Source organism: Schistocerca americana, chromosome 1, assembly GCF_021461395.2.
Source record: "Schistocerca americana isolate TAMUIC-IGC-003095 chromosome 1, iqSchAmer2.1, whole genome shotgun sequence".
In the NCBI taxonomy this organism is placed as follows: Eukaryota; Metazoa; Arthropoda; class Insecta; order Orthoptera; family Acrididae; genus Schistocerca; species Schistocerca americana.
This window is the reverse complement of record NC_060119.1, coordinates 184,422,790-184,443,286: the sequence shown is the minus strand read 5'-3', so window position 1 is coordinate 184,443,286 and position 20,497 is coordinate 184,422,790. Positions and strand designations below refer to the sequence as shown.

Below are 20,497 nucleotides of genomic sequence, written 5' to 3'. Positions count from 1 at the left end.
AGAAAAATCCAAGCTGGCTGAGCCCTTTCTTCAGGATGCGTCTGACTGGTGGCTAAGATTGGCACTAAAGATTCTTTTACATTCTCTGTTGCCTCCTGCTGTAAAGGTTCCACAACTGTCTGCTGTCTCTGGTGTACTTGGTCTGACATTTCTGGTTGCAATAACTACCTAGCACAGGAGAAGCTAGGCAAGGTCCTGGTGGTATTCTATAACTGCTCCAGAGACCATATCCTGGAGTTGCTCATGTATGTTTTGTCAAACTATTTTCGGTTGCATTTTCTTGATGCGTAGGCACCGCTTGATGAATTATTGTATTGATATCCTTTACCAGAAGAGTTTGGTACGTATCTTCTGAGACCCCTTTCATCATGTGATATTTTTTCGGCTTCTGCCACATTCAAATTTATAATGTGACATAGGGCCAAAACATTCAGTAGGTAAGATTGTAGCTTTCTCATGATGTTAGGCCCTGTTGTTCAGTAGTTCTTCCACTAACTGTTCTTGCTGCTGGTTGTTTTCTTCAACGTACTTTAATTTATCCAACTGTCAAACTTCTCTTTGTTGTTCTCAAACCATTGTTGGCAGCGCTGTTCAAGTAAAAGTACGCATTTGCCAAAAACATCACATCATGCCGCCGGCTGTATTTGGTGACTCAGTCAAATCAATTCAGCCAATTTGTTGGGTTCAGACTATCTCTGGAAAACAATGTGGATGCCTGAAGTACACATGAGGTACAGTTGACTAGGATCCACTGGAATCCTGTATATAAGGACCTTTAGAATGATATACTGCTTGTAATCCAATTCTTGTCCACGTAGGTGACAGCTTTTACATTGCCTAATTGGAGCCACAGTGATGTAGAAGTCTGAAGTACCCAGTGTCCCCACCAAACAATGTCACACACTACTCCACACCGAAGTCCAAATCCAAGAACAGGGTGTCAATGACTTAGCATCATAAACATGTTTATTATAGATACGAATGTACACCCAGAACAGAACTGCCCTCCTGGATGGAGAGTACTGCTATTCATACAAACACAGAATATTCCAGAATGTAAGAACATAACAAACATAAAAAGTTTTGAAACCTTTAAGGAATGATAAACACTAAACAACAAATATTTGCTGGTGATGGTGCTACACTGACCCGCAGCACACCAGCCAGCAATGCTGACCACTACTCCACAAGGCATGCAGCACAACTCTGAGCAAAATTCTATTTGTCACCAGTTACTACTTTAATGGTGTATTACAACTTCATTTCTACATTGAATCTGAATCCAAAATGAGACTCAGCAGCTGTGCAGGTCATTCATTACCAACCATGGAATCAACAGGCACAGTATGAGATATAAACATATTACTCAGAATTGGCATGAAGTATGAAAAATATTTCACTATTGTATGTATATTCCAATCACAGTCTGCAAATAAGGCACTTCAAAACCTCTGCCTGATCTAGATGATCAGCACTATTTCACACTGGTTATCTTTCAATTCACAGGTCATTTTGTTAAATTTGCAAGACTTGAACTATAAATTATAACGTATCTGTCCCATCCCCAAATTAAGCATTTCAGAAATTTTGATAGAGATTTTACCTGATTGAGTTTATCACTGCCATGTTGCTCACTGATGTAGACATCGTGAAATATTACACATAATTTAATAAATTTCCATAAAAATTACAGCAGGTTCGAGACTAAGATGTAATGAAAAAATTAGAAAGAGAGAGAGTCATTGTATATTGTGTAGTCCAGAGTAACTTAATAAAAAATAGAGTTTTCTGGGATTTATTGAACCATTTGGGGGAGGGGGCAGGGGAAGACCAGTAAAAGTTCACACATGAAAATTTACAAATCCCTTAAACTGTGCCTTCACTGCCCTCCCATTATATCCTTCCATCAACTTTGAATCAGTCAATTACAAATCTTATTTGTGGTATCCCACATTGATTTTCACAATCATGCAGAAAACCATTCTTTGCTAAGCACATGTTGGTTATGAGTGCACATGGGTACATGTTTAATAGCATCATTTTGTAAAGGCAGACATGTGAACTCAGGAGTACACTATGGAAGAATTTTTTTTAATTTCAAAAAAGAAAAATGAAAGCTATGGATAAGACATCATGAATCACTTTATACTGATGCTTCCAGGCTCTATACAGTCTGTTCTTCAGAAACAGATTGGAAAAACAGTTGGAGAAAAATGCAACAAATGCAGCAACTAGATAGAAATGAAGGTAAGGCAATATGGTATGTACAGCAAAGAGAATGGTATCATGCAATTTTTCAATTTTTCTTCCCCCATCATACATACTACTTGCTAATTTTATATATGTTGAATGAATACTATGTTACAAGTTTTAGTAGCAGGTGCATATTTTTCAAGAATTGTTTTAGCAAAAGAGTCCACTGACTGCATTGCCAGAGGTCTCCACACGAAGAACTTAAGTTCAACCCCAGTTTCCAGGATCTGTGCAATGTGCTCCAACCACCAGCATAACAGCATCTAATGCCCACACCTGACACAGAGAAGGTGACTTCAGGCACTCACAGCTCAGCAGGTTTGTTAGTGAAAGCTGGAAATTACAACAAATCCACCCGCAGCCATGGCCAGTGCAACATCATCCTGTTTCTTCCAGATGTGCTGATTTCAACAAGTGATGGACATGAAGGTGTGCATGAAGGGATGTGTTGTGTCCTTGTGTCCTAGGATGGCAACAATCTGGAGAGCTCAATGTAAAGCATGGGAACCTACTCTGTCCACGCAGAGCACACAGGAGATCACATACGCGAGTCGCATGACCTGTAAGTAGGTGTAAATGTGGGATCGTCACCACAACTCCATCCTGCTCTACCCTGGCACTGCTTATTTTGTCTACTTGGTATTTCAGAATAATGGACTAATATTTGCACTATGGGCTCATTCTATTGACAGCCAATTTTGGTCTGATTGAGAGTGTGTTTATAGCTATTGCGTTCTAGCTTTCTGGACTTCAGTTGGAAAATTCAGGGGAACCATATATTTTTGTGCTCGAGATGATCTCACTATGTTGTCTACATTCCTGAAAATGTATTGACATATTCTGTGTGTACTTACATTGTGGGAAAATATACCTAATGCAGGCACAAAATTTGTGACATTTAATAATATTATTTCTGTAATTACTTACATCATCAAGTCTATTTTACATTAATAAATGGAACAACCATTTCAGTTTTAAAGAGGCTAGTTATGAAACTTAGTAAAACCTCCGCATGGATGCTAGAGATCAAAGGTGATTTTTCCACCCTATAAAGAAGCAAGACCTTTTGTTGATGTGGATTCCAAGCAGGAATCACACATTCAATTTCATCAATAATAGAAAAAAAATCAGGCAAAAACAGTCTGTGTGGAAAACCATAACAGCTATTTTCGGACCACAAGGATGTGCAATTTGTGGGCTCTGTGGAATGATGTTCATCAGCAGTAGTACTATAAACACTTTCAAAACTGCCATATTCCATTCAGAACAGACACTGTGAACAGTTTGTGATAAGAATGTTCACAGTTTATTGTTGTCTGCATTTGCCCTCCCCTCTTTCAGTTCTCCCCAACCACTATTTTGCACCTAACGACCTGCTCTTCCTAAAGGTTACCATGAAATGGCTTGCTTCTCAACATTTTTGACTTCTGAAAGATTCAGTCCCAAATAGGTGTACTTCCAGCTGACAGAATTCTGTCTTTTGTGACTGCACTTACCATTTTTCCAACGTGTGTTATTTATAAGTGGGACACACTCTAATCCGCAGTTGAGCACAACATCGCTAGAAAATATTATATAGAAATAGAAACTTAAGATGTGTACTAAAAATCAACCCTCAGGGAACTGAGCTTACAGAATGCGTAAAAAATCTTAACAATCTTGCACAAACACCACAGTGGAAATACATACAACACAAGGTTATAAACAGTACCACTATAAAGAAAAACACTGGAAACTGTATTTGTAATATGAATACCGGTGATATTTCACCATTACTGCATCATGAGGAAAAGAAAATAGGCGATATCTGCAGAAAAGAATCACTGATCAAAATTTGGAAAGACTGATTTCAATGCGTTCATGAAATGGCTATACATCTGGAAAGAATTCCCCATGTAGCAAAAACGTACACCTATGGTGTATACAGTTAGAAGAAACAGATCTCAAAAGAACATTGAGTGGCCACATGTAGGGAGTCACAAAAAGTATGCCAATGGCAACATGCCATGCACGTCTGAACTATAGTTTTCGCAGTAAACTGTACAGCACATTCTTATTAGCGCACGAATTGTAGATGCTATCAGATGCAGCTTTTACATACTTTGGCACTAAATGACAAGTTGTACACTACCAGTTTACTGGTGTCTACAAGTGTGCATGGTGAATAAGACTTAACAATTACTTGGTTTCTGTGGCAAACACACTCTTTATGTCAATGAAAAAGGAAATCTTCATAATCTAATAATACGAGGTGTAGCACATAGAGAAATCATAACTGTTTCATCTGTCTTTCTGGTGAGTACTGAGACAATATCTAGGCCTGCTTGAATTGTACCACAGCCGCAACTTGACTAGGACTTCAGCAACTATCTGTTCCAATCACATCTGATACTGCATCATGGTCACTATGTAATTTACATTATCTCAATCTGCTGTATCACTGAACTGGATGTACAAATTCTCAAGATCTTGCATTCATCAATTGAATGTAAACGTTGCCTAACCTTTAGCTTTGTAAATTTTCTTGTCTGGGGTTGCTGAATCATTCTGTGCACTCTCCATCAATTTGCCGTAACTAAAAGAAATTTTCTTACTGCAACATGTAGAAAGATCTTTTATCATATTAACGTACAATATATCACACCCAGTTTCTGTTTTTATTACTTGTGCAGTCTTTCCATTGTGAACATGTTTCATTATGTTTGGCCCGTGTAGTATAGAAACACAAAATTAAAGTGATATGCTCACAGCAGTAAAAAAATCCATTCACAGATTTTAGTGAAAACACAACATGCAGCCCCAATTCAACTTTCTTTTTTTCATGATTATTACATCTAATGCATAGACACATAAAACATGAAAGGATATTATATAACACACCTGGTGGCATATTCTGTTGTAGCATTGTAGGTGGAAGTACTTTTGGCAGTTCAAAGCCTCGTAATTTTAGGTTTATAAGTTTACAGGCAATACTGAACTCTGTTATATTCATTTTCCCATCTGAGTCAGTATCTGCTAAAGACCTGTAACAAATTTACAGTCAATTTACCATATGTACTATGTAGTTCTTGAGATGTCATAAAAGTAATCACATTACTCTGATCAAAGGTAAGTGTGCTCTACTGACAACTCAAAGAAGAGAGTGTAATTCTAAGAACACACTTTCACTACCTTGAGCAGCTACCCAATATACTTCATTCACTTTAAGAAAAACACTACTTACCATATTTGACCCAAAATTGCTGGTGGTAGTCGAGATTGGAGGAGAAACCCCTTTGCCTGTTCACCTGTGACAATGCCATTTACTGGTTGTAAGGCACGGAATTGTTCTTCGTACCGTGCTCGTTCATGAGGCAATATGACCCACGGTTCAGCAGGTCCTCCTTTTCAAGAAAGGACACTACATGTTAGTTCATCTTTTTTATATTAATTATTTAATTCCAATTCAATACAAACTCAGAAGGGTCCATAAAAAGTAAAGGAAATAATTAAATGATTAATGGAAAATCTCATATAAGATGTGAAACAAATACTAACAAAGAGATAGAGGGGCTGGCCAGTACTTACCTCAGCTCAGTAGAGCCGATAGATACACATAAAACAGAACTGAAAATTTACATTCCTAGCTTTCGGAACTTTGTTCCTTCATCAGGGAGGAGAGAGGGGAAAAAAGGGAAGAAGGGAAAGTTGATTCAGTTACTCACAACCCAGGTTATGAAGCAACAGGGAAAGGTAAACAGGGAGGGTAGCAAGGATGGAGGCATGGTTGTCAGAGGGAAGCCAAAGATATTCTACTGTAAGTACTGTGCCAGCTTCAAACCAAAGAGGATGCATACAGAAGTAAAGAGGTATATAGTATAAAGATAAACACAACTATGTAGGATGAAAAGATGCGTGAATGGCTAAAGAGGAAAGGGAAAGAGGAGAAGACTGAAGAGTGAATGGGAGTGAGGTTGTTTAACGTAGGTTCAGTCCAGGGGGATGGCGGGATGAAAGGATGTGTTGGAGTGCAAGTTCCCATCTCCGCAGTTCAGAGGGACTGGTGTTGGGTGGGAGAAGCCAAATGGCACATACGGTGTAGCAGGTTCCTAGGTCCCTAGAATTATGCTGGAGGGCATGCTCCGCTACTGGGTATTGGGCATCTCCTAGGCGGACAGTTCGTCTGTGTCCGTTCATACGCTCAGCCAGTTTAGTTGTTGTCATGCCGATGTAAAAGGCTGTGCAGTGCAGGTATGTCAGTTCATAAATGACATGTGTAGTTTCACACGTAGCCCTGCCTTGAATTGTGTATGTTTTACCAGTAGCGGGGCTGGAGTAGGTGGTTGTGGGGGGATGCATGGGGCAGGTTTTGCAGCGGGGTCGGTTACAGGGGTAGGAACCGCTGGGTAGAGAAGGTAGTCTGGGAATATTGTAGGGTTTAACAAGGATGTTACGGAGGTTAGGGGGGCGACGAAAGGCAACTCTGGGTGGTGTGGGGAGAATTTTGTCAAGGGATGATCTCATTTCAGGGGTTGACTTGAGAAAGTCATATCCCTGGCGGAGTAATTTGTTGATGTTTTCGAGGCCAGGATAATATTGGGTGACAAGGGGGATGCTTCTGTGTGGTCTGGGGGTAGGAACATTGTTGTTGGACGGGGAGGAATGTATTGCTCGGGAAATCTGTTTGTGGACAAGGTCTGCAGGATAGTTGCGGGAGAGGAAAGCACTGGTCAGGTTATTGGTGTAATTGTTGAGGGATTCGTCACTGGAGCAGATACGTTTGCCACGAATACCTAGGCTGTAGGGAAGAGAGCGTTTGATGTGGAAAGGATGGCAGCTGTCAAAGTGAAGGTACTGTTGTTTGTTTGTGGGTTTGATATGGACAGAGGTGTGGATGTGAGCTTCAACAAGATGAAGGTCAACATCCAAGAAGGTGGCTTGGGTTTTGGAGAAGGACCAGGTGAAATTCAGATTCGAAAAGGAGTTGAGGTTATGGAGGAAATTAAGGAGTGTTTCTTCACCATGAGTCCAGACCACAAAGATGTCATCTATAAACCTATACCAGGCCAGGGGAAGCAGCTGTTGGGTCTTCAGGAAAGCCTCCTCCATGCGGCCCATGAAGAGGTTGGCATAGGAGGGAGCCATCCTGGTTCCCATGGCCGTTCCCCTGATTTGTTTGTAGGTCTGGCCTTCAAAAGTGAAGTAATTATGGGTGAGGATGAAGTTGGTAAGTGTGATAAGGAACGAGGTTTTTGGAAGATCTTCAGGTGGGCGTTGGGAGAGGTAGTGCTCAAGGGCAGAGAGACCATGGGTATGTGGGATGTTTGTGTAAAGGGATGTAGCATCTATGGTGACAAGAAAGGTTTCAGGTGGGAGAGGAGTGGGGATGGATTTGAGGCGTTCTAGGAAGTGGTTTGTGTCTTTGATGTAGGATGGGAGTCTGCGGGTGATAGGTTGTAGGTGCTGGTCTACCAGAGCTGAGATACGTTCGGTTGGGGATTTGAAGCCTGCATGATTCTTACATGATTCTCTCTTATTTAGTTTATACTACAGATGATTATTAAGAAGCCTTAAGTTTCCATGTTTTTAAGGTTATTAGTTGTCAATCTATGAAAACAAAGGTTTGTTGAGAAACAGTGACAGAAACTTGCCCAGAGCATTTTGTGCGTTTTGAAAGGAAGGAATCAAGGTTTAACATCTCACTGACTATGAGGTTGACAGAGACTGAGCACAGGCTCTGAATGTTTCAAAGATGTAGAAGCCTTACAGCCTTTCAAAGGGACCAACAAGGCATTTGCCTGGAGCAATTTAGGGAAATCGTGAAAAACCTAAGTGGGAAATCACAAAAAACCTACGTCTGGACAGCCAGATGCAGATACGAACCACTGTTCTCCCAAATGTGAGTCCAGTTGGCTAACCACTGTGCAGCCTGCTCATTGTATGTTTTGAATGTATCTTCACACAACTAGACAAATCGTTTTCCTTATATATATTCTTTGTACAGAAACCAGATGGCAGTTATAAAGAGTCGAGGGGCATGAAAGCGAAGCAGTGGTTGGAAAGGGAGTGAGACAGGGTTGTAGCCTCTCCTCGATGTTATTCAATCTGTACATTGAGCAAGCAGTAAAGGAAACAAAAGAAAAATTCAGAGTAGGTATTAAAATCCATGGAGAAGAAATAAAAACTTTGAGGTTCGCCGATGACATTGTAATTCTGTCAGAGACAGCAAAGGACTTGGAAGAGCAGTTGAACGGAATGGATAGTGTCTTGAAAGGAGGATATAAGATGAACATCAACAAAAGCAAAACGAGGATAATGGAATGTAGTCGAATTAAGTCTGGTGATGCTGAGGGAATTAGATTAGAAAATGACACACTTAAAGTAGTAAAGGAGTTTTGCTATTTGGGGAGCAAAATAACTGATGATGGTCGAAGTAGAGAGGATAAAAATGTAGACTGGCAATGGCAAGGAAAGCGTTTCTGAAGAAGAGGGATTTGTTAACATTGAGTATAGATTTAAGGGACTAGAAGTCGTTTCTGAAAGTATTTGTATGGAGTGTAGCCATATATGGAAGTGAAACGTAGACGATAAATAGTTTGGACAAGAAGAGAATAGAGGCTTTCGAAATGTGGTTCAACAGAAGAATGCTGAAGATTAGATAGGTAGATCACATAACTAATGAGGAGGTATTGAATAGGATTGGGGAGAAGAGGAGTTTGTGGCACAACTTGACTAGAAGAAGGGATCAGTTTGTAGGACATGTTCTGAGGCATCAAGGGATCACCAATTTAGTATTGGAGAGCAACGCGGAGGGTAAAAATCGTGGAGGGAGACAAAGAGATGAATACACTAAGCAGATTCAGAAGGATGTACGTTGCAGTAGGTACTGGGAGATGATGAAGCTTGCACAAGATAGAGTAGCATGGAGAGCTGCATCAAACCAGTCTCAGGACTGAAGACAACAACAACAACATATATATTCTTTCACCTCACATATAATTTTACACAAAAATGGTACACGAAAACTATGTGCTATTTTGTTTCCTCACAGTCAGTTTTAACAGACAACTGGAACATGTCATTTATGGTTAACTTTGTAATTGTGCCTGTTTTCAGATTGAAACTTTGCAGACTACTGTCATTTAAGATATTATCCTCACAGATACAGCAGATGGAGAGGTGTCTCTAACCTCCATGCTAATGAATCCAACTAATTTACCCAGTCATTCAAGTGACTTCAATTCCCAATCAAGGTTTAATTTTGTGATAACAATAAACAAGGCTCCATGACAAAGAGAAGAGGAGATGGACATAAGGGGTGGGGAGTTGGTGCATGGAGAGAGGGGGAGAACGAGATTAGGACATATATCTGATTCCCGTACATTTTGTGAAGCACAGCCGGTTTTGCTAGCACTTAATAAAGTAAAAAAGGTAATAACATTTTCAATGTAATTCAAATTTTTCAAAAAATTGTGAACATTAACTGTGTTCTGTGACTATGACAGAAGCACAGCAGGAGGTGTACCAACAGCACTAAGTATTCTTTTTATGCACTGTGATTATTTCAAGAGACAGGGGCAGTAAGCGGCAAAAGAATATGTAATTTGTAAAAGTCTTCTGAATCTTGTAAAGGGAAGAGACATTAAGTGACACTGGGCAGTGCTCTACACAAAGAGAGATTGCTTTCTTCCATGTAAGTGGGAAGAGTCTCTTCACCATGGTCAACATACTCACTCCAACTACAACTTGTTTCCCATATATGCCACTCGTTTTGCCACTTTCTCTCATCCACAAACCTAATTCTTGGTAAGGTAACATATACAAAAGGACAACTCCTGAAGCGCACAGAGTCCTTTCAATCCCCTATGGTTGTTGTCACAAGATTCTTCCCAGAACTACCACATGCCTGTGTCCGTTATAGCTGGTTCTGATGATTTCACCATCCACATGATTGCACTTGCTAATTTAGTTTTATATTGCACGGAGGACATGAAGAAAATCCCAGCTTCTGAATTTCTAACAACATTGGTATCCCGCATACTGAAATAAGAGGCTAATCCGGAAACTAACGTTACAAGATCTTTTTGAAGTAGAAAAAATGAATTTATTTTAATAAAATTTACATGCATTGTAGTACAGGTCTTGCATTATATATTTGCGTGAGAGGTGTGCAGTGTGCCTTGTCATGAAGAAGACAGACTCCCATTATCAGCATCCCATGACGTTTGTGTCATATGGCTCTGTGAAATTTATTCATGGTCTTACAATATCTTGCAGCATATATTGTTTCATCTCTCTCCAAAAAATCAATGAGCAGAACCTCTTTTCTCTTGCAAAACACTTACACCCTGATTCTCCTCACTGTTTGCCAAGTTTTGAATTTTTTGGCTGAAAGAGAATGAGTATGGCGCCACTCATTGAATGTTGTTTGATCTCTGGAGTATGGTGATAAGCCCATGTTTCATCGCCTGTCACTGCAGAGTTGAGAAAAGCATCACCTTCAGTCTCAAAACAGTGAAGGGTGGCACCGACTCTGTTCATTTTGTGTGCTACGGTAAGCACCTTGGGTACCCATCATGCACACAACTTGCAATAATTTAATCTATCAGTTACAATTTCATGAAAAACAGCTCATGAAATGTTTGGGCAAATTGCATGCAGGTCATCAACTGTCAAATGGCGATCAGAGAGGATATGTTCTTCAATTTTCTGCACCACATCAACAACAACAGATGGCCTTCCGCTTCTGTCTTCGCCGTGAATTTCTGTCCTTCCAAAATTGAAATTCCATATCCATTTCATCACATGCTGCCTTGGCATTACATCCCATCCATAAACTGAACCAATTTCGAGGTGAATCGCAGCCTGACAGGGGGACCAACAGGCAATTTGCGAAGGTAGCAGCTCAGGCAGTCCACCCTCCCTGGGCCTTGCCTGTACCAGAGGGTACATGCGAACCCTACCTGTCTACCTGGGGCTGGGAATTACGCGTTACCCAGTCACCTGTTGCGCATCAGACAAGTGAACTGGCCTTCAGGAGCACACTGGGAGGAAGAAGAGAAAGAGGAGCCTCAAACGTCGAAGCGGAGGAAGGGTAGGAGAAGGTGAACGAAGAAAGGAAAAGGGAATGAAAAACAGTGGTGAGACTGTTCTTACGTCAGCTACTGCCAATGCAGAACATTACCGGAAACACCCCAGCCACTTTACAGATTGTTGGGAATGCTCTTTCCTTTTGCTGGCTTCCTGTTGCTAGGCAATGGCACCAAATTTCCCCAAGGACATTCCATGTTAAAACTACATGTCTTGTAACCTTAGTTTCCAGATAATCTTCACACTCTGTGGACTGGATACTTTGCTGGACTGTACACAATGAACACATTTTATATCAAAATATAAAAGGCACGTTCAGTGACAGGGGAAAAGCAATAGTAGCCTCAATGTTTGAGCCACTGAATGTATATTACTTAAAGTAAAACCACAATAGTCATTGAACCAAAGACAGATCTGTTGGAAAACAGTTATCTTACACACAAGATTTACTGTGTTTTTGATCCTTAAAAATTAGGAAGTGCCTCCAAGATGGTGGGTTGATTAATCAAAGTTCTCACCTTCAATATGTGCCATTCTGACAATTTCCAAAAATTAATTTTTTAGATTGCCTAAAAGAATTTTCAAAGAAGCAATCATGAAGGAAAGAGACTGTGAGAAGATATGAAATGTATGGTATTCATCTGGCAGACTGTGCCCAACATCTTTATACATAATCACATTACTCAATTAGTTAACTCTGCAGCAATAGTTTGACTACAAACAAAGAAATGTGTTTTAGGACCCTGTCAGATACATTTCCCTGTCTACTTATAAACATATTTTAAGTACTATTGTTGGGTACTTTGATATAATTTGTTTTTAGACTATAAAAGGTGCCACATTTTACTGCAGGATGTACGTTCTAGAAACCTGATCACATTATTAAAAGTAATAACAAGACCACTAACTTCTGCTTTAACAAATAAGAGATGTGGAAAGAGAGAGAGAGAGAGAGAGAGAGAGAGAGAGAGAGAGAGAGTGCAGGGGGATATCCAGTAGGTCCTACGATAAGTTCTTCGATTCTTCCTGCTAACTGTCAAGTCTTATTAGTCATCTGCTCCAAATCTTGAGCATGACGACGATGATGTACAAGGTTCTCAGTCCTTCCACCATGATGGATCTGGTGAAGAGAGAATGTTCAAAAGTTTCCAAAAATTGATAACTCTAACAGTTTGAGTTAATACCTATAATGTACCATTTACATAAATCAAGGATGAAAACAGGAGACATTGATTCCTAATATAGTAATAGTGATAAGATTATTTGGGTGGAAAAGTGGGAATGGCATGCCAGCACCAAGACCAACACAGCAGCTGGATGCCCTCGGGTTTGCACCAGTGTTGAAAGGCAGCAAACAACACTGAAAGTGAAGGCATCATGTGTGATGCAACAGGTGTTGTGGTAATGAATGGAATGCAAAATCAGTTGAAGGAAGGAAGGTACTGAGGATAGGGGAGTTCCTTATATATCGTGGAGAAATGATCTTGGTTCCTGGAAAACTCTCATCTGATGGATTGGACGGAACAGTGTTGCAACTACAATATATAATGGAAAAAAAAGTTTCCCATAATTCACACAGACAAAAAATTGTTCACATTAAATACTTGCACAGTTCAACTGTAGTAGTGTGATGCTTATTCACTGCTGGACTATCAGTGTGATAAACAGCTTACTGCTGTAGATCATAAATTCCTCATTACAAGGCAGTTTCCTACTATACAGATTTGCCATTGTACAGAAAAACAACTAGAGTTTCTCATGACTATCATCCAGATGAATGGATTCCAGTCACTGTCAAGGCTGATGAATATCTGGTGTGGAAAGTGCACCCAGAGGATTTCAGGGATCTTGGCACACTACACCAAGGGTTGCACAGAGAGTGTTCAATATAAGTATGTCTGGAAACAAATTTCATCTGACTACTCTATTCCACTAGTGGAATAAAAAGTGACAACATCCTGCAACTATGAGTTTGTCAGGGCATTCCAAAAAAGCTGAGAGGTATTTGGGAAAGAACTCTTGTGCTAAAATTTCAGTTTTTCCTATCTTGTATGATGATTTTTGCCATCAGAAGCTGCTGGAATGAAAACTTACTTGACATGTATCAGTATATCCCCATCTGAAAAATGGGATTCCTAGGCAGCAACTTCCAAGTGAAAAGTGGATTTCCTGTCATTCTGGGAAAACCCACTGGGGACTTAAAATTGAAATTCCAAGATGGCATAAGAAGCTCCTGAAAAATTAATGGCAAGCACAGGAAAAAAAAGGGCAGGTTAAGGGGGGGGGGGGGGGGGGAGGGGGGGAGGCAGACAGCGCAATAATGACTTTTCTTTCCTCTCACAGAGACAGCAATAAGCACCTGCAGTTTTTAAACTTCAATAATTTATATGGAATAATATAATTAACACACTGTGAAATATTAACTGTTCCAAAACTTGTGATTTGTAAAACTCAGTAAAATTAAATTTAAATGCTAGATTAAAAACATTGAATTCCCTGCAATTTTATGAAATACCTGAAATTCCCTGCGATTTCCCTGATTTTTACAGGTACTATGTACTTCCCTAGAATTCCAGTTTTTCCAGAGGATTCACCACCCTGAATTCTAAATGTAAATGTTTAGTTAATTACAACAGCACTGGCACAAAATTTATCAAAATCTTCTGCAGCTGCATTTCCATATGTATATTTTAATAAACATGTGCTCTGAACAGCTTTCTTGTATTTTCTCAAAATAAGCTTTGCCTTCCTGTTATGAGTAACACAAAAAGGCCACCGTTTCTCAGCAGTTCAACATTGTAATGGCACAGATACCACGTCATTCATCCATGAAAATTAAAAGGGTGCTATTTTTCAAAGATAACACACGCAGATGCATAATAACTATTACAAAAATATGCAGAATTGCACTTAAAACTACATCACGAAAGGCCGAACATGTATGCATAAAACTGTTTCTATGTTCTCTTGTAAAATTTGCTTTTTGTTAGTTAGAACATTATTCATGTGAATGATTCAATTTTGTCTTGTATGTTTTTAGTTCAGATATCAAAGTCGCTGCTGCAGCTGGTTTATTAAGACTACGAACTGAGAATGAGACAGATGAGTACTATGAAGAATTAGAGAGAGTACTCTAAAGTATTTCAAGAAGAAATATGAGAATTATCTTAGGGGACTTTAATGGAAAAATAGGTAAAGAGGATATATTCATCCCCACAATAGGAAAACAGAGCAAGCACTCGTCCACAAACGAAAGTGGATTAAAAATGATCGACTTTGCACTGTCAAAGAATATGAGAATTTGCTCGATGATGTTACCTCACAAAGATATACACAAAGGTACATGGTGCTCTACAGGTGGCAAAACAGTAAATCAGATTGACCATGTTATGACAGATCAACGTTTCATTTCATTTATAAGAGATGTCAGAACATACAGAGAAGCTGAAATTGGCTCAGATCATTTCCTAGTGGTAGGAAAAATGAAAATCAAGATGATTTGGAATCAACAACCAAAAGCCACACCAAAACCTAAGTTAGACATCGAACGACTGAAGGAACTGTCTGTTAAAGAAGCCTATTTGATTGAAATAAATAACCAATTTACAGCATTGCAAAAAGCTGAGGAGGAAAATAGTGTCGAGAAGGCTTGGGAAAGAATAAAGACTGTAGTAACAGATGCAGCAGAAAAAACACTGGGCAAGAAAAAGAAAACGAAGAAACAGAAATGGTTCAACGAAAAGTATCAGAGAGCAGTAGAGAGGAGGAAAGAAGCCAGGATGCTGTGGCTGCATAATAGGGAGAATGAGGACAGGAGGGAGACGTTCAATGCTGTTAGAAGAGAAACAGCAAGAGTTCTACGGACAGAGAAAAGGAAATATCTAACTGGAGTCCTAGATCTATAGAACTGGAAAGCAGGAATGGAAACTCAAAGAAGTTGTTTCAGTATACAAAGAAAAGTAAGAGCGGTTATCAAAGTGAAAACCTATTCATAAAAGATAAAAATCAAAATATGCTAACGCAGCTGGAAGGTATCCTAGAAAGATGGAAAGAGTATTTCTCAGCAATGTTAAATTGCACTGATCCGCACATAACCTTCAATTACGCAATGTCCGAGAGTGACAGCATTAATAATGACGAACGTAGAATCACAGAACAGGAAGTGATCCACTCCATTCAAAAGCTCGAAAACAACAAGGCAGCATGTGAGGACCAGATATCAGCAGAGATGTTAAAAGAGGGCGGAAGCAAACTACGCAAAGAAATTTATAAACTTATCACAATGATCTGGAAAACTGAAACACTGCCTGAAGATTGGAAAACTGCAATAATTTGTCCCATACACAAGAAAGGAAACAGAATGGAATGTGGAAATTAAAGAGGAATCAGTTTGCTGAACGTAACATACAAAATCCTGTCAATGACCATTCTGGAAAAAACTTAAACCTTGCGCAGAAAACATTATTCAAGATTACCAGGCTGGATTTCGAACAAACCGTTCCACAACTGATAATTTGTTTACTATACGACAAATCTTTGAGAAATACTGGGAATTTAACAAAAACATCCACTGTCTCTTCATTGACTTCCAGTGAGCCTACGACAGCATCCACAGAAGTAGCCTCTACAACACGTTACGAGAATTTACTATACCCAGTAAAATCATTAGGATGATACAACTGTGTATGGATGGCTCCCAGGCAGCAGTGAAGTTCAGAGGATCCATATCCCCCACCTTTCCAATTGAAACAGGCTTACGACAGGGAGACGCTCTTTCATGTGTCCTCCTCAACCTTGCATTAGAGAAAGTGGTTCAGGAGAGTAATTTACATCTACACAATGGTCTCCAATTCAAACACAGTGAGTAAAATTCCTGGCTTATGCAGATGATATAGTGTTATTGAGTGAAACTGGAGGAGCATATTACTGTTTAACGTCCCGTCGACAACGAGGTCATTAGAGACGGAGCACAAGCGGATTAGGGAAGGAGGGGGAAGGAAATCGGCCGTGCCCTTTCTAAGGAACCATCCCGGCATTTGCCTCAAGCGATTTAGGGAAATCATGGAAAACCTAAATCAGGAGGGCCGGATGCGGGATTGAACCGTCTGAGTGAAACTGAAGAAGAACTGAAAGACATGTACAGATCTCTCAGGCACAGTGCCAGCAAAATCGGGATTTTGATTAACCAAGAGAAAACCGAATATATGGAAATAGGTCGAGTCATAAACCCAAATCCTTACTTTGAAACTGACCAACATTCTAAATTCAGAAAAGTTCTCCAGTTTAAATACCTTGGATCATGTTTAAACAGTAAAAATATCATAACAATGGATATAAATGAAAGAATAGCCTCAGGGTCAAGACGTCTGTACTCACTAAGTAACCCACTCAAAAGTAAAGCTTTGTCAATCACCACAAAGATGAAGATACACAACACTATTATCTGTCCCATAGTACTATACGGTTCAGATACCTGGACGATTACAAAGAATGAAAGAGAAAAATTGAATGTTTTCGAAAGAAAAGTAATCAGAAAAATCTGGGGACCTGTGTTGGAGAATGGCGCATGGAGAATTCGAAAGAACAATGAAATTTATCAGTTAATGAAGAGACCCACTATCATCCAGAAATTAAAAAGTAGGAGACTGCAATGGGCTGGACATGCGGCCAGAATGGAAATCAACAGAATGAACAAGAAAGCATTTGAAGGAACTCTCCAGGCAACAAGAACATTGGGCCGACCTCGTACAAGGTGGAAAGATGACATAGAGAAGGACATCGTAGCATTAGGGTGGAGAGAGGCTGCGAGAGATAGAAGGTGGTAGAAGCAGATCGTTGATGCAGCGCGTGGTCTACAGGGCCTATGATCGCTGAGAAGGAAGGAAGATAGATAGATAGATAGATAGATAGATAGATAGATTCAATTTTAAAAACCCTGTTTTAACCTGACAAGTTGTTTCGTGTTCTCATATGATCTCTGCTATTTCTTCAGACGACCATGGTACATGATTTGTCAGAGAGGATCCAAATGGAAGAACAGTGCTGGATCTGTAGTAGGTATGATAGAAGAAGCAGAAGCATCTTATACCACCTCACTGATTGCTTTCTCCTGGTTGATGTTGAACAGCACTTCTGATGTTCAGATTTGCTAATTGGTTTATCTAACAAACCAGTACGATACAAATTTGTTTTTTCTGCAAACTGACAGGAGTATTTTTATTGGGAAGTGCTCAATATTATATCGGCCTCCATGAATGTTCCACAGGGTCTCAAGGACAAGACTAGGACTGCATATTGTGAGATCTACTGTTAAGTAACATGGGCAGCATCAAAATAAGTTGGAGCTCTTGTGTTTAGAAGCATAGGTGGGCATCAACTACAGCTGTCAAATTCATCTTCGACATTTGTGTCAACCTCAGCAGTGCCACTGTGTGTCCTTACCAACAAAGCAGTGAAGGAAAGTTACTTAAAAAAAGAATTTGTTCTTCATTCAATGGAGAATGAGTTGTCAACAGTATGGAAATATTTTTCATCTGTACATGTTGCACAATATTATATCGGCCTCCATGAATGTTCCACAGGGTCTCAAGGACAAGACTAGGACTGCATATTGTGAGATCTACTGTTAAGTAACATGGGCAGCATCAAAATAAGTTGGAGCTCTTGTGTTTAGAAGCATAGGTGGGCATCAACTACAGCTGTCAAATTCATCTTCGACATTTGTGTCAACCTCAGCAGTGCCACTGTGTGTCCTTACCAACAAAGCAGTGAAGGAAAGTTACTTAAAAAAAGAATTTGTTCTTCATTCAATGGAGAATGAGTTGTCAACAGTATGGAAATATTTTTCATCTGTACATGTTGCACAAATGAACAAACATGTTTTGTGCAGTACAAATCGTGTGATTTTGTTTATAGCTTCAAAAAGGTCTCATCAACTTCAACAATTATCAGGCAGAAATGTGTTTAAAGCGAGAAACTTTTTAGATGCGGGAACAATGAATCAATATCTTCAAGAACACTACTGTCATTAGTAGGTGTACAACTCTGTATCCAGGACCTACATTCCTATAATATGGTTCAGGGTTCAGGAACTTATACCTGGAATTTTTAGACATAGGTGCACAGTAAAAACATGGCCGCGTAAATGTTAACAATGTCCTTCCTCATCCATCAACGATTTCACAGGGTATTTTTGAGGCACCTGAAGAAATCAAAACAAAAGTTGCTTAGCAATCAATGCACGTGCCTTTGAAATGGATTTATGGTCTGATAATACACATTAAAAGTGAATATGTTATCATTGTTGGTCACTACAATTGCCGAACTGCAGATCTCCTTTTTTCTGGATACAACATTATTCAGGTGAACGATTCAATTAAAAAATCTTGTTTTAACCTGACAAGCTGAAGATGCTAAATCTGGTCTTAATATTCGAAGAGAAATTTTGTCTAAATGAGAAAATTACAACATTTCCATTGCAGATTTAGAGCAGCTTATATCAAGTTGGTGCTTTCATGGTTTAAGCTGCTCGGCTGTATAGCACTCTGCATTGCAACCATGCTAAGACACTGTTATATGAAGACAAATTTCTCAAAAAATTTGCACCACTAGCACTTATATTAATTAGAACTTTGAAGAGCACTGTAAATTACTTAAAAAACTGGTCTGAGTAAGTGTCTCAAAGCTCAAAGTCTATGATAACTGTTGGAATACTGCTGCTGATATGATAAGCAAATGCCATCGACAAGAACACACTCACTGCTCCGTTCCAGAAACTACACCGTCAACATCAATGGAACTAGAGTTGTCAGTATGTATTTCTCCTGCTTTCTTGTTAACAAGCATTTATTGCTGTTAAGGTCTTATTTTATATTGCAGACAGAAGTCACAGCACATAAACGAGGAATAGAATCTTTTCTGAAAGTGAATATGGCTGTGTGTGTGTGTGTGTGTGTGTGTGTGTGTGTGTGATGTCTTTGATAAACTGGTTGCTGCAAACAATCACAACACAAAAAGGGGGCACCCTTTTTCCAGGTTATATCCTCCCTCTCTCCAGTTTTACAGACTTGTCATTTGTCCCCTATGAAAATGAAGAGGAGTCGACTTGGCAACTGGGTAGATGACGTAGATGACACTTGCAAAAGGAGTAGCCATATGGAAGATGAAATTTCATGCTACTTAGCAAAAGGTTACTCTGAAAATGAGCAGCCAGCTGAGTTGCTGACGTGGCGGAGAGCAAATGAAAAAAAGTTTCCAATCTACTCAGATTAGCTAATAATTCCTGCAAAATGTGCATCTGCAGAAAAAAAATTTTTGCCAAGCAGGGCTAATCAACAGTGAGAAAAGATCATCAATCAATCCACAAAATGTTAATGAACTGCTGATTCTGCATAACTTGTACTTGGTAAGGTTTATTCTGCAGAAACTGTGTAATTTCCAAGAATGCTTTATTTAGATGGGGCAGTTCTTGTTTCGCACAAAAATTTGTGGTGCCTGGTGCTTTATTCTTTTTCTTTGTTTCTAGGAACAGAAGAGTGACTAATAGCCAGGCAGTTCCATTCAGAGAACACTGATATTTATTTTATTGTGCAGAAAACTGCTGTTCAGAAATTTGTTTGCGAGCATATCACTTTCTGTAATTCAATTTCAATAAATCTGCAGTGCGCAATTTCGTTGTTTTATTTGTCTAAAGATACAAAAAAGATTAAAAAATTAAGTTGAACACAGTTACAACAAAAGACAAAAAAACTTTATGCTCACATCACATTTCTTAAATTTGTACGCTCAGACTCCTTAATATTTGTTGTGGTCTTCAGTCCTGAGACTGGTTTGATGCAGCTCTCCATGCTACTCTATCCTGTGCAAGCTTTTTCATCTCCCAGTACCTACTGCAACCTACATCCTTCTGAATCTGCTTAGTGTATTCATCTCTTGGTCTCCCTCTACGATTTTTACCCTCCACGCTGCCCTCCAATACTAAATTGGTGATCCCTTGATGCCTCAGAACATGTCCTACCAACCGATCCCTTCTTCTGGTCAAGTTGTGCCACAAACTTCTCTTCTCCCCAATCCTATTCAATACTTCCTCATTAGTTATGTGATCTACACATCTAATCTTCAGCATTCTTCTGTAGCACCACATTTCGAAAGCTTCTATTCTCTTCTTGTCCAAACT

At 39.4% G+C, this 20,497-nt stretch overlaps 1 protein-coding gene across 1 annotated transcript in view; it reads right to left on the bottom strand.

Annotated features, from left to right (window-relative positions):
* The window catches only part of LOC124615702 (intersectin-1), a 225,358-nt gene extending 217,189 nt beyond the window's left edge, over positions 1-8,169 (bottom strand). Inside the window, exons 1-3 of the mRNA XM_047143787.1 lie at positions 8,151-8,169; positions 5,477-5,636; positions 5,134-5,276 (exon numbers count right to left, since the gene is read on the bottom strand). Coding sequence (XP_046999743.1) covers positions 5,134-5,276; positions 5,477-5,636; positions 8,151-8,169 — 322 coding nt within the window. The remainder of the gene's footprint in view (positions 1-5,133; positions 5,277-5,476; positions 5,637-8,150) is intronic.
* Between the last annotated feature and the right edge of the window lie 12,328 nt (positions 8,170-20,497).